The sequence below is a fragment of the Primulina tabacum genome, chromosome 3, assembly GCF_025594145.1.
Source record: "Primulina tabacum isolate GXHZ01 chromosome 3, ASM2559414v2, whole genome shotgun sequence".
In the NCBI taxonomy this organism is placed as follows: domain Eukaryota; kingdom Viridiplantae; phylum Streptophyta; class Magnoliopsida; order Lamiales; family Gesneriaceae; genus Primulina; species Primulina tabacum.
This window is the reverse complement of record NC_134552.1, coordinates 48,412,497-48,427,639: the sequence shown is the minus strand read 5'-3', so window position 1 is coordinate 48,427,639 and position 15,143 is coordinate 48,412,497. Positions and strand designations below refer to the sequence as shown.

Genomic DNA, 15,143 nt, shown 5'->3' with positions numbered 1-15,143 from the left:
AAATAATAATTAACATGTTAATGGAAGGGAGTTTATTGACTACACTTTAGAAAAGAAGCTCATGTACAAACAAAGCATGCGCAAAGTTGTGATTTTTATATTTTAATATGAATGTAGAATTAAACTAAAACAAATTTGACATGACTATTGACACCAAATATTCCATGACATGCTAAAATCACAAATTTCTTAAAAAACCACCACAAAAATAAAATAGAGTGATATAATCTAAATAGTATAACTAAGAGTGCAAAAAATGAACCCGACTCGCAAATCTGATACGAGTCGGCACAAAAATATAGGGTTGAAGATTTTCAAGTTCGAGTCAGATTGTGTTGGACTCACCCGAAATATGACCCGAAAAAATTGGGTACGTTTGGGTTTGAGTTCAAGTTGACCTGAATTGAAAATCAGGTTATCCGTCAACCCAAACCCACCAACCAATTTATGTTTTTTTTTCAAATCTTGACTCATACAAAAATGTGTAAAACAATGGAGAAGTAGTGTTTAAAACTTGAAAGATATTTGTGATGCTTGAATGTTTTTTTAATTGTGTATTGATTATTATAAATTTTTGTTGTGTAATAATTTTTTTGTGAAATATTTGTATTTTCTAAACAATTATTTCTTTTTTGGAGTAACTAATAGTTTAGATAATTTCAATCTTAAACTTAAATAATCCATGATTATAGTTATCATGAGAGAATTTTTTTGTCATGTGTTTAAACTAAAATAATAATAATAATAATAATTTATTATGTTTTGAATTTTTTATTTAATTATTTTGGTAAAGATGCAAAGTAAAAAAATAGACTAGGTTGGTCGGTTTGGATTGGATTCAGGTTGAAATATTTTTTTTAATATCCTTGTTTTCAGCCCGACCTGAACCCACACGAGCTATCTGAATCGACACCCCTAAATATAACACAACTTATTCCACAATTTATAGACATGTCCAATTTATAGACATGTCATGATCGTTAATTTCTTTAAAAACCATGACAAAAGTAAGAATAGAGTGAAATGAAATAAATAGTAACAAAAATGAAGGGATGTTATTTACAATAACTCAAAATTCGCGCGTTAATTGATGAACAATCGAAACGGTTGTATTTATCGATTGTACATTTCACTAACATTTTGCGCATCTCATGCCACGTGCCACAATCCAATACGAGGATATAATATTTAGCATTAATTGAATATTTAAACTTTCAATCTCGCGCCGGTCATCGTTGTCAGAGTTTCGATAATCTTTTTGCGAACTCTGTGAGCTCTGATGACCTCCCATCGACGAAAAGTTTTTATATGCTTTTGGCAAAAATCCGACATACATTTGAGTCTTTAAATCATCTAATAATGTCTTTAACAGTGATTCACATTTTTTATTTTACGAAATGTCCATTTTCATATGAGATTGTCCAGAAATGTGTGCACCTTTCTCCATTTCTTTCACCATTTCTCCATTTCATACCATATTTATTTATTTATATTATATTAATTTATTAAATTATATTATTATTATTATTTGGTTAGCATGAATGTGTGCGCTGTAGACCCTACGAACCCTCACTCCCCACTATAAAAGGCACCGCTTCCTCTCATCTGCCCGCATTTCACTTCTCCACAGTCGCTTTCCTCTCCCAGTGTTTTTCTCGTTCTCTCCAGGAAACGTCAGAAAATTCTCAAGTTCAGCTTGGGGATCGCGCATCCAGGCTTTTTAATTGATGATTAAAGTCTTTGGACAAGGGTTTTGAGGTGTGTAACAGGTTTTTCCCCCCTAAATTTTATATATTTGGGCGTGAATTTTTCGTCATTTCTTGATAAAACTGATGTATGAAGATATGTTTTGAGGAATGGTTCTGCTTGTTTGTTAGAATGTTTTTTTTTTCTTTTTTTGTTGCATTTCTCAGCTAAGTTATTTCAGGTTCATTTGATATTCCGATCTATTTGTGTTTTGTATATTTGGGAAATTACTGGGTGTGGATCTATTTTTTCGGCTAGTGATTTGTCATGTTAAATTAATATGAATTTATTTGTTCTAATTGTTTTATTTTTTTTTCGCTGGAGAGAGTAATCCTTTAAAGTTTGCTCATTTCTTTAAAATTGATGTGTCTGAACATGTTCAACTCTTCCTGCTTCTTTGATTTTCTTCAAAAAAATAATTTTTAACTCGGACCAACATTATTATTTATTTATTTATTAATTTTTTTCATTTTTTTAACTCGGACCAACATTATTATTTATTTATTTATTTATTAATTTTTAACTTCAAAAAAAAAAAAAAAAACAATTTCTGTATTACATTTTTACTCAATTTATTATATCTTTAAATTTTAAAATAAATTGTTGCATGACATCGACATCACATTCACCAACTCGATTTCCATAAATCTTTCCCATTTCATAAAACTTCAAAAACAAATCCATACATCGCCCTATGTATTCTCGTTTTCCAATTCATGTAAGTACTGCCTGCTAGCCAAAACAAAAGAGGGAGATGAGAATGGCTGCAAAATTTAATCATCTCTCTCTTTTGTTTATTACAGTTTTGTTTTCATTATATTATTTATATGCTTGTACTGTTTTACCAGCATACGTGGATTGTGAAACAGAAGATCGTTCTACTTGGTGATACAATTCTTTCAGTAATTTGTAACTTGTTTATTTTCTGCATTAGTTAATTGGCTATGTGATATTCGTAATAATAATTTATTATAATGTGGAATTATTCTATGATATCTATTATTGTATATTTTTTTATGCATGTATTAATATTTTAATATATTAATTTTTTATTTCTTTGTTCAGGCATTGAAGCTTGTCGCCGTCCAAGATTTTACTTGAGAATCCATGGGTTTTGATATAGAGTGCATAATAGACATTCAAACCTATCCAGGGGAGTATTTTTGTCCTGTTTGTCGTACGCTAGCATATCCAAATGAAGCATTTCAGTCTCAGTGCAGTCACCTATACTGCAAACCTTGCTTGGCACACATTGCAAATGGTAGCAAGGCATGCCCTTATGATGGATACTTGGTGACCGAGTCTGATTCTAAGGTTTGTCGCTCCTGCCTATACATTTGAATGACAGACACCGTTTCTTGCATATTTTTCTGAAGCTATAAATTTTTTTGGCAGCCGCTAATAGACAAGGATAGATCACTGGCGGAAAAGATTGGAAAGGTTAAGGTTCACTGTCTATTCTTCAGAAGTGGTTGCACATGGGAGGGCACTCTATCTGATTGTACCTCTCATTGTTCTGAGTGTTCCTTTGGAAGTTCGGCAGTTATATGTAACAGATGTGGTATCCAAATTGTTCATCGCCAAGTACATGACCATGCACAGAGCTGTACGGTGCGTGTATGAAGCATTTGTTCTTCGCATTCATATGAACTAGGAATCTTGGTTAAAATGAACTCTGACATCAACCTTTAATTGCAGGGAGCGTATGAAGCAAAACAGGCTATAGGGGGTGCAACTAGCTCTGGCACAGCTTTGTCCACACCCATTGCAACTGTAAACCTCACTGTAGCTCAATCTGGCCAACCACTTTCTCAGCCCCCGCCCCAGAATAGTCAGAATGTTGCTGTTAGTCTGCAGCCTGGACAAAACCCCACTCAGCAACCTATTGCTAATCCTCAGGCTGTTTCTGTACAAACAACAGAGCAGTGGTATCAGCAACAGTACCAGCAATACTATCAGCAATATTCCGGATATGATCCTTACCAACAGCCTCATCAGCAATATTATTCCCTTCAGCAAAACCAGCATAATCCACTGCATGTGCATGGTCAGCCCCAGTCTCATGCATATGCCCAGCCTGCTGCCCAGACCCAGTCCCAGCTCCAGCTCTATCCTGTCCCTCTAAACCAGCAGCAGCCCCACTTTCAACCACCAGCCCAAGGAATAGCACAATCTCAGCCACCTGTGCCACCTCAAATTCCAATGCAGGTACAAATTCCTTCTCAAGGGCAAACCCAGTTGCATGCACCCAACCAAACCTTTCCTCCTGATTATCAAGTCAACCCTCAAAAACAACCTTCACATCTGATGCTTCCCCGGGCTCAAATACCCCCCCAAATTCTTCTGCCGCCACCTCATAGTCAACCTGACCAGCTTCCGCTTAGTCTCCAAGCGGTGAGCATGCAGCCTGCTGTCCAACATCCTCAGTTGCCTCCTTATTTTCAACCTCCTTTGCAGATTCCTCAAGCTCATGCTTCGCAAACTCACAGCCAACCCCAATTTCAAAATCAAAATTCAAACCAGTCTCATTTGCAGATTCAGCCGCAAGCTTCACATTATCAGAATCAGTACCCTCAAGTACGCCCTCCTCCACTCAACCAGCCAACTGTTCCTGCTGCACGACCGCGGCCTCCACAGCCTCCAGCTTCTAGTGTTAGTGGACATAATTCATATCAACAACCTCAGCTGGCCCATCAAATGCATTCAGGAGTATTGGATCAATCTCCGATAAACGTACGTCCCACAAGTGGGTCATTGCATCCAGTTAAATTGCAGGATCAGGTTCCTCATCAACCTGTTGTGATGCGGCCACCCCCTTCTCATGATTCATTCCCCCCGCCACCGCTGTCCGCAGTTCTGCTGCCACAAAGCCAGGTTTCGATTACGCCCCCAGCACTTCAGCAATATTCTGCTCATGCTCAACCGTCAAACCATCTCCCTCAGCATAGTACTGTCCTTCAGCCAGTTCAACTAGCTGTTCCCCAGCCTTTCTCACAACAGCAGCCTTTTGTTACTCCTGTTAGGGCTCTGTTTCAGCCGCAAGGTCTATTTCAACAACAGCAGCCGCTTCAACCTCAGCTACGCCCATACGGTCCTCCTCCACCTCAGCAGTCACAAAGTTATGATGGCAAATCTATGACGTCAAATGAGGGCATGCATGCACAAAACTATCAACAATCTTCTAGTGGCTTTGGAGCTGTGGTTCACACTGTACCTTCACAACTTGGTTCAACTCTGCCACCTGCAAATTCGAATTCTGTTGAATCTGCAATACTTGATGAGGAATATTTTTCAAGTAAGCATTCAAATCCAGGTGCTAGGGTACCAGGTCAGGGGCTTGTTGAAAAGGAAGTTCTTCGAACTGACGTTGAGCCTCTGAAAAAAGAAGCCATATCGAATAAAAAATTGGGACTGCAAGAAATGATTGCTGCTAGGGTGAAGGACGAGGTTAGTGGGAGCGCAACAGAGAAATTATCTGGTGCCATGTCCATTGAGGCAAAAACTACAGAAGGTGATGCCTCTAAAGAAGAGAGCCATTCTGTGGCAGGCTCAAATTTGCCACAACAGGTGCAGGACCTTGAAAGTCGGAAGGAGGTAGTTGCGGGTCTGTCTACTGATATTGAGAAGGTTTCCAAGAACCCTCCCTCTAAGCCTGAATTACAACTGAAAGAGCAACCTCCATTGACACCAAAGCCCCAAAGATTGGGAATTTTGCCGCATCCTGGGCATTCTCTTCCACTCCCTGTCCTGACATCCCATACTGGGAGGGCTTCTGGTTATTTTGGGCCTCCACCTGGAAGTTTTGAGAGTGATCTGCGTGGGGTTATTGTAAATGCTCCACAACTTCATCCTGAAGGTCAGTCTGGTCCCCAGAACCATTTTAGACCTAATGAAAGTGTCATGTTCAAACATCAAAACTCATCTTACCTGTCTGAGTCTGTTGGGAGGGTTCCTCATAGGCAGATTTATGGGCATGAGCCAAGTGTTTGGAGGGCTAATGGGGAAACAGAACCCAACTTTGGCTCACGGGAGCATTTGAATCCATTTCCGATGGAACCATTTCGGCCTCTTGAACAAGGTACTTTTATTGTTTAATCAAATTTTGCTATGATTCCATGGTGGATTTTTCCTGGAATTGTCCTCACTTCACTATTTTTGTGGGGTTCCTCATGGGTTCTTTTTCATATACAGGTTCAAAGACTGTTGATAAATCACAACCTGGGTCAAGTTATGGCACCGGAGGGAAATTAAATTCTGGATTAGATTCAAATTTGAGAGACCTGCCTCCATATCACGCTTCGGGTGGACAGGGTCATGAAGATGTCTTTGGACCTGGCCTTGAATCTGGACGACGTCATGCGAAACATTTGCCTCCCTGTAGTCCAGGAGGGGAGTATCTTGGCATTTCTCATGAATTTGGTGGATCTTCCAGATTTCCTCGGGGCACCACTGGCTTTCATGATATTAATGCCAGGGAAGTACATAGGTTTGGTGAAGGATCCAGATCTTTCAATCTACCTTCAGATCCAGTTGGAAATCCTTTTCATGATAACAGGTTTCCCCCTATGCCTGGTCACCCGAGGAGAGGTGACAGTGACGGTCAACACAATTTGAGATTCGGAGAGCATATGACTCGGCCGCTTCACAGCCATATCAAGAGCGATGATGCTATTGGAAAAGATGGGCCAGGACCAGGACCAGTTCCCTTAGGGAGGGTGGACTTCTCAGGCCCTGGAAATTTTCCTGGTCATTTTATGTCTGAGGCTGCTGGACGTGGTATCTTTTCTGGTAACTCCCATGCAGGAGAATTGGGTGGACCGGGAAATTTTAACCATCGAATACCATTCGGTGAATCTACTAGAGGTGACAGACCAAACATTCCACCTTTTGGGGTACCCGGTATCAGGAGCAACTATCCACTTCAGGGATTTCCTAATCCTGGAGGCTTTGCAGTGAGCATCGACTAAGTGTTTTTTTAATTGTGTCCAAGAATTTCTTATTTTTTCGCTTCCTACCTTGTTGATCTATTATGCATCTGTATGCATTTATTTTCCGCTAAACTATTCGAGAATCAATGTTTCTAATTGAAATTTACAGGGCGAGGTGGATTCTTTTGATTGGTCAAGGAAGAGGAAGCCTATAAGCATGGGTTGGTGTAGGATTTGCATGTTTGATTGCGAGACTGTGGAGGGGCTAGAAATGCATTCTCAAACTGGGGAACACCAGAAGATGGCTATGGATATGGTAAAGACCATTAAGCAAAGGAATAAAAAGAAGCAGAGGTAAGGAAGTGTGCTTGCTGTTTTGTTCTGCTGGATTCTTGTCATTATTTTATTTGTTATTACTGCAGAACTTCTGCCGGGCACATGGGTTATGATGGGGGAAGCAGGAGTACAACAGTTGGTACTAGTGGCCGTGGGAACAAACCTTGACTCCTGGTACTGGGTTTTGTTGCTTGCAGGGTATAAGATTCTTTTTAGCACTCATTCTAGTTATCGTATTGAATTATGAAATTTTGCTTCAAATTTTATAATTTGGCTTTTCATGTGTTTTTTTTATTCTCAGGTTGCTGCATTGTTTTGGCAATTGGTGCTGTTGGGATGAAGTTTTGTGGCAGTTAAGTTGTTTTTTATGGGCTTGACATCAGACTTTACTTTTGGGATAGTTTGGTGATGGATTATATGTCGTAAAAGTTGTGTTGAACTTGGTTTCCTTTATTTGTGTGTTATGGGATATTTTGTCTTTTCTTATAATGTATACCTTGTATTTGGTATTTAGCTTTATTTTTCATGCTCAGATTCCTTTTAAATTTTAGCATGGAATCAACGATAGGACCATTCAAACTTTACCTACCAAGTTAAAAATTTCATTTCAGATATTATTGCACCACTGTAATGGACTAAAATAGTAATTTTATCTTAAAACTTTTTGATGACTTGAAATAAAAAGAGAGGTAATTTTTATGAATACTATAGAGAAGGTCAATGCTCATATGTTGGTGAACTAAGCTACATATAGCTGCCTCATATGCTGTCTGAACTCCTATGTTCGGAAAAGCATGACCCATCTATTTATGAAATATATGACCGAAAAAGAAAATCTAACTACAAATCAAAACGCACAACTGTAGAGAACAGACAAGAATGTATCTGTACTCCATCTACTAATTGTTTATGCTCTGTAGGATATTTATGTGGTTGAATGTTTTTGCATTCCAGTATTATGGGCATGCGAATTCTCTCTAGATTTACAGGAAAAAAATGTTTATTTGATGCAATTGCTGCACCAAACTGTAAAACTATCATCACTGTACAGCAACTTCTAGTTTGACGTTGTGGATTTTAGTAGAGGGTAATGACACTTCTATGCTCTGCATATAGTATGCATTTTGTTTCCTGGTACCATCAAAACATATAGAGATGAGAAAATACATTTTGCAGAACACAGTTGGTGACAGCAGTTTAAGTGCCAACATCAGATCATGCAATGATCTTTTCAGCAAGCCATTTTAATGCTAGTTTGTTCTTTCACAATATAGCATTACAAGCACATTCGATTATCAGTCAAAAAATAATCTCCCATTGACTTCTTATGGAAAATACAGAACATAATAAAATGTCTACAGTTGCTATAAACTAGTATCGTATCAGATACACAATCCCTTTCATCGTTCATCAGTCCAAGTAAAACAGCCCTGTCCTAAAAAACGGTACACCTGTGTTAAATAGCTATACTTGTGGTGTCATGGGCTTACCATCTGGCATAGCTGTTAAAGGCGCACCCCTGGCCCAACCTAGGTGCTGGGAGTAGCCAGGCACGACCTTTGCGCCTGGGAGACCTCTTGCATAAGGCGCGCGTGTAAGTCGCACCTGCAGCGCGCTTTACATTTAAAAGGAAAAAAAGCCTGGCCTGCTTTTTTCTCACGATAAAAAAAGAAAACCTTAAAACCTAGCCCAAATACAGTACTTGTTTATGTGTTAAAATAACTCTAGGCCCAGTATAAAATCAACCCAAAAAGTGTGCGTTTTACTCCCTTAACTCTGCGATTAAAGTTGAACTCCCTAATTTTCGAAATTAATCTTTAGCCTCCTCCACTATTAGGCGCAGCATCTTTCTCTATTCCGACATTTTAATTTTTTTCCTTATTAATCGGATCTCTTCCTTCCCCAATTCAAGTCGTTATTTCTTTGCGCTCTATTTGAAAACACTACATATCTACTACCAGATTGCACAGTTTGAAATACTAAATTCCAATTCCAAAATCACTCCAAACGCTCAACTACTCTATCCTGCAGCTAAAATTTGAATTTTATAAAATCTAGCTAGGAAAATGTTTGATGTGCCTTACTTTGCTAAGGCGTGCACTTCCCCTTGAGTCTAAGGCTCCAGGACACTTTGTGCCTTAAAACAACTATGCCTTCTGGTGTATGAATAACTATATAGTATAAAGTATTGTGAAATAAAATATCATGTTTATTGCATTGAAGAAGAAAGCCTTCAAACCTGCATAACAATATAGGATAAAGTATTGTGAAATAAAATACCATGTTTAAGCCTTCAACTTCAAACCTCTCTATGTAAACATAGTGGTAGTAGAGAACCTTGAAGTTTTTGTTTTAGCATGCCAGGTATTAAACTTTGTGGACAAACTGTAATAACCTAGTTCAGTCTTCTTTGTTTGTTAAAACGTCGAAATTATCCAATGTGTTTGTACGCTTACCACTAAAGTCTTATTAGGATATGTATCAGGTCTCATTGGCCATTTACATTTTCGATGATGATGATTTTGTTGAGTGTATAAATCTTGGCTTGAACTGTTGTCATTGTTGGTAACTGGTAATATATCTCCCAAAGGGGTTATGTTCCTCATTTTCGGGTGGTTCATTATACAGATGTAAAATGCTGTGACCATCACACATTCTTCTTGGGTTTATGAAATTCCTGCCGAAAACATGCTGAGGGTATTAAGTGAGAGTTTACCTAGATATTCTAAGTTGATGAAATCTAAGAGGAAGTTGATTCCATTTTAATGATTGGTTGATCGTATGTTTTGTAGGAAATTGAATATTGTGGTCATATATAATTTTGTGCCATAGTTAAACATTTAATGATGCTTGTTTAATGTCTTTCCCCTACGAGTTGTATTATTTATAAATAATGAGTCGGACACGAAGAAGCTGGGAGTGGCACTCTAACAACACAAATTTAGATCTGATCTGGAAATAAAAATGATGTGCACTGTAACATGAAAAGAACCATAGATGATTCATTCCCAGTGATCATATTATCACAGTTTTTGATCCATGAATTCTATTAGTTTCATCGCTGCTGCAGTTTTACCAAATTGTCACTAGTTGTCTTAATCGTCAATTTGTGTACTTCTGGTTATTATTTTGTCTTTCAACAAAAGTAAAAATGAATACATTGGCTTATGTATACAGTCCTTGCCTTTTTATTATGAAGGTCCAATCAAACTTCAAAGATGGATTTTTTTGTCTGAATTTTTCATTTTTTTCTGTTTTTCTACTCCAGTTATTATTATTTTCAAGCATCAAGATCGGCATCTGCATTCTGAACATCTTTATAAGAGTATTATTTAACAGCTCAAGTGTTAAATATAGACAAATCATTGTAGAATAGCTTTAACTAAATTGTTGAGGGATCTTAGTTTTCCCATATGATTGGAAAAAATGCCTGAGATAATGTTGAGTGCAAGTTCATGTTGACCATAACATTTATTGAGACTGGAAATTCAAGTATCCATGTAAAACTTCAGTTAATGTGAAGCATAATTTGATATCAGTTATTGTCTAGAGTTCTAATGGAGTGTACTCTGCAACGATTACTGCAAAGAACGTAGAAATCGTGTTATATATTTTATTAGGTGGGTGTCAACTGTTTTGCTTCTTTGAGTTTTTTGCTTGGAGGGCTGTGAGTACCTAGACTTTTCTGACATATTAGATTTGTTGATTGAGAAAATGAACGTGCGCTTTTCCTAGAAGGTGCAATAAGATTCAATTTTGGACTCTCGGGTTAAGCTAACTTGATATTAGTCTGATTTGATATTTCTCAAAGATGATGCTTATAATGAGTTTGAAAGCAGTCCAAAGTACACACTGATTTTGGTTTGCATTGCAAGGACTTGAAGCTAACAACAAAATAGATACTTATGAAACTGGATCATAGATTTTGACTTTGATCTTGAGAATTAAAGAACATCTGGTTTTATTTGACTCTGGTCGTAGCATTGTACCTTTAAAAATAAAAAAACTTTTAGGAGAAACAACTTATCACTATCTCAATGATAAAGCAGATGTATTGGACCATGATAAGAGATCATTGGAGTAAATTGAACTTTCAAATGTTGAGCATCATAATTGTTACTCGGACAAGGCTTCTTAGATGCTCTTATCGAAGTTGTTTGAACCAAAAATAAGTTTTGTTTATCATTGATTAAATCAGTTTTGTACCATTTGGATTCGTCAGCCAATGGTAATCTTTGTTATGCTTGTAAGATATTTTGGCTGTGAACCGATTGGCCCTGCCCTAAATTGAAACGGTAATGAAATAACTTGAGATGAATAGCATGGTATTTATGGAATTATACTGCTTACCACTACTGGACAGTGTACATGAGGTTAGTCTTGACAATATCGTCAAGGGTTCTGGTTGGATGGACCTAGGAAAATCATTTTTATTGTTTTCGGAAACTGTTATTGAAGAGCTTTCTAGTTGTTTATATACTAGAAGGATATTTTTCATTTCATTTTTTAACATATACCCTTGTCAATTGAGACCTTAATTCCTAATCCTGATGTTAAAGTTATATTTTTGGAAACATTTGAAGTTTAATTGTTTTTTGGTTGAAATTTTTGTATCATAGATCATTTCCATTCGACCTGTTTTTCTTCGGGAAGCAGAAGAGAAAAAAAAGGGCTGAGAGTTAAGCAGAATGGTTGCTCAATTCGTTTGTTGGTAAGAATATGGTTGGTGTTCAGTTTTGCTCACATCTTAATTTGTGTTACTCAATTATGTCTTGACTTTCGTAATTTTCCCTGTATGTAACATTCTCGATTAATTTTCTAATATGACCCAGAAACCTATTATTCATATATTTAGCTGTTATAATATTAATATTTAAATATTAATATCCGGGCTGTAGATGCTTGTTAGGTTGTAGTCTCATACTTCAGTCTTTTGTCAATCAGAAACTAGGAGGAAATAGGGTTTTAAGAATGATGAAAAGAACCTATTTTTAGGGGATAAAGTGATTTTGGTGGTTTTAAAATTTATTCATCGAGTAATGTGGATTTAGATGTTGAGAACTAGTTAAATTTTGAAGCAGACCTGCTGAGAACTTCGTGAGCTTCTAAAGTAAAATGTGAATAAAATTCAGAATTTTTCTGTAGGTTTCTGAAATGGAGGGGGCTTCACTGGATAACTGAGTTTTGGAAGCTGACTGATAAATTTAGATTATCACATTTATTAGCAATCCTTCACTCTGTATTTCATCATTATATCTCTCTGGGTTCATATTCACTGGATTACTTGAAAATTCCAGTGGAAGCTTTTCATCTGTTCACCCTGTTTCTTTCTATCGAGACATCAATTACAAGAGAAGGCTTCATTTTCATTTGTTGGAATTTCATGTGGATATGAAGGCCCTTAACTTTACGATTATTAGAATGTAAACAACAATGCAGGAACTTAAATCATATTAAACTATTTTCCACTTCCAAAGGATGACTTCAAACGGATTGTCAAGTACGATTTTCATAAACACACATTTATAGAAATCATGTCTGAAATTGCTGAAATCCGAACCAGACATTTCCAGTAAGCTACTTAGTTGATTGCTTAAATGTCGTTTTTTAATCTTGTTTGGCTTGACCTGCTGCGACGAAATTATGCACAAAATATCCTTTGTTTTATATATGCTTTTTTTGTTTTCTTAGTTCTAGTCAAATGAATATTCATCTGTTTGTTCATGTCGATGTAGTTAATTATCAAACCTTATTATGTGTCTGATTGTTATAACTACTAGGCCTACTATACCAACCTTACTTCTGATCTATCTGATTTGACAACAATTAAAATTTTCGCCTCATTGTTTCACTATGAGGTAATAACGTGCTTCCACCCTTAGAGAGAGATCTTGGGTTAGTGACAGTCTTTGCTTTTCCTCTTTCCATGCTTGAATTCGATCAAGGGTATAGTTGGAAATCACGATAAGCTTGACCTCACTTAATTTTAAAGGGATAGAGAACTAGCAGAGTGATATAGTTTCACATTTATTTGAAGAAATCTGGATCAAGAACCTGTGTTTGAACTCCACCCAACGGGTCTGCGCTATAGGATATGTTTTCATGTATCATACGTATAATTTCATGAAATACATTGATATTTATAACTTTGAGTGCTTTTTTTCGAGGATTTTTGGTTCCATTCTTAGCGAGCATAGTTAGAAACATTTAGATCCTAGATGCAACCTTTTCAAATAAAGCCCAGGAAAATCTGAAGGGGGCGAAGAGAGGTACCACCACACCTCTCCCCAGGACGATATTTGCACCATGAATGGCGAAGCACTTGGTTAACTAAGAACGCGACTAATCTGTGTGTTAACCGGTGAGGTTTTTGGAGGGTGTTTGTGTGTGCTCTGTGTGTGTTTTTTTTGTAGGATTCAGTTGAAGAAGTGCAGTGGTCGAAGCACCAATATTCAGCTGAAGCTGTGGAGTTTGTTGGATTACTTTTGATAATTATACTCTTTTATTTCTTGAAATTGTGAAGTTGAGGCTTATTCTATGGATAAGTCGTGTGTGACGTGAATATTATAAAAAGACTAAAGGAATTGATTTATTAAATTATGCGTTAGGAAGTTTCTTATTCATTATAAGATTTGAATAAATTATGGCAAAAATGTGGTATTTTTAACCAGTATAAATTTGGTACCAAATAGAAATTTTCCTTTTTCTCGTAAAGAACTTTTTCAATTTTTTTGTCGTTTTTTGTACAGTTAAAATTGATTTTTTTTAATTATAACTATTTAAAACTTGATGAACTACCGGCCGTAGTTGAAAATGGCATGTCTCACTGAAGCAATCATATTTAATTTATTCAGTTAACTGTTTTTGTGTGAAAGAGTATATATTTATTTTTGGAATTGTTTGCAAACATTACTTAAATTTGGTTTAAAAGAGGGGTTTTTTTAAAAATAATATTAATTTAAAAAAGATACATTGAAATATAACAAAATTTGGGGTGTTATAAAAATATTACAATCCGGAAATCATATTTTCGAATTTAATTAATTTTTTTTTTAAAATTACCACTCACGGATTCTTAGAGTCCGTGACAACTCCAAGAATGGACTCTAAGAATCCGTGGCAGACTGTCACGGATTCTGAATCTGTGACATAGTCATGGATTCAACGAATCCGTGAGCTCCACCTCTTTAAATATATGAGGTGCGCACCTCCTTCATTCACCGTGAGCTCTCTTTCTTTCTTCTTTTTCCTTAATTTTATTTTGATCATCGAGCACCTCTTTCGATCACCGAGCATGTCTCTTTCCAGTACCGGTCTTCAGAAGTTTTCATTTATTAATTAGCGTAAGTCTTCGACATTTTTTCAGAATATTAAGAAGTAACGATATTATTTTTGTTTTTAATATTTATTATTGTTCATTAATTATAGTAGTTTTAAGTAAGAACAATAGTTATAATATTAATTGTATTATTGAAATTATAATACTATAATTTATAATTATTGAATTACCGAACACGAACGCATCATAGTAGTTTTAAGTAATAATAATAACTATACTTAATTTAATTACAAATATTATAATATTAATTGTATTATTGGAATTAGTTGTAATATAAATTATATATTGGAATAATTATAATATTAATTGTATAATATTAATTATATAATTATATAATAATGAAAGCATCACGTAATATTTATAATAATAATGGTATTATTGAAATAATTATAATATTAATTGTATAATAATAACTATACTTAATTTAATTACAATAAATATATACGTACTAATGTATTTATTATAATAATTATTACTAATGTATTTATTGTAATTACATGTTATATTTTTTATAATAAATAATTATTACTAATATATACATTTTATAACAAATAACTATTACTAATAAATAATTATTATTATTGTAAACATTTTATAATTATTACTATACTTAATAATTACATGTTATAATAAATAACTATTTTGTAACTATTATAATTATATGTTATAATTAATAACAATAATTATTATTAATGTATACGTTTTGTAACTATTACTATACTTAATAATAATTATTACTAATATATTTATTATAATTATTTGTTATATTTTATGAAGTATTATTGATTTTTAAA

General features: G+C 35.4%; 1 protein-coding gene across 5 annotated transcripts; it reads left to right on the top strand.

Annotated features, from left to right (window-relative positions):
* Positions 1–1,600: 1,600 nt before the first annotated feature.
* Positions 1,601–13,633, top strand: LOC142541132 (uncharacterized). 5 transcript variants are annotated; one of them, XR_012819241.1, is made up of 10 exons: positions 1,601–1,758; positions 2,812–3,060; positions 3,142–3,357; positions 3,445–5,824; positions 5,938–6,698; positions 6,844–7,028; positions 7,097–7,208; positions 7,312–7,362; positions 11,630–11,721; positions 12,156–13,633. XR_012819241.1 is itself a non-coding variant. In XM_075647732.1 (8 exons), the coding sequence occupies exons 2-7, from the start codon at positions 2,854–2,856 to the stop codon at positions 7,176–7,178; spliced, it is 3,831 nt and encodes a 1,276-aa protein (XP_075503847.1). In that variant the 5' UTR covers positions 1,601–1,758; positions 2,812–2,853; the 3' UTR covers positions 7,179–7,184; positions 7,312–13,607. The 5 variants fall into 5 exon arrangements, 2 of the variants coding, with proteins under 2 accessions (XP_075503847.1, XP_075503846.1); XR_012819242.1 differs by having other exon boundaries at positions 7,097–7,184; positions 11,630–13,633; XR_012819240.1 differs by having other exon boundaries at positions 11,630–13,633.
* The last annotated feature ends 1,510 nt before the right edge of the window (positions 13,634–15,143 follow it).

Coding starts and splice junctions, on each gene's coding strand:
- LOC142541132 (XM_075647732.1), top strand. CDS start 2,854: ATGGGTTTTGATATAGAGTGCATAATAGACATTCAAACCTATCCAGGG. Junction 3,061..3,141: donor TGACCGAGTCTGATTCTAAG/GTTTGTCGCTCC, acceptor TTTTTTTGGCAG/CCGCTAATAGACAAGGATAG. Junction 7,029..7,096: donor AGGAATAAAAAGAAGCAGAG/GTAAGGAAGTGT, acceptor TTATTACTGCAG/AACTTCTGCCGGGCACATGG.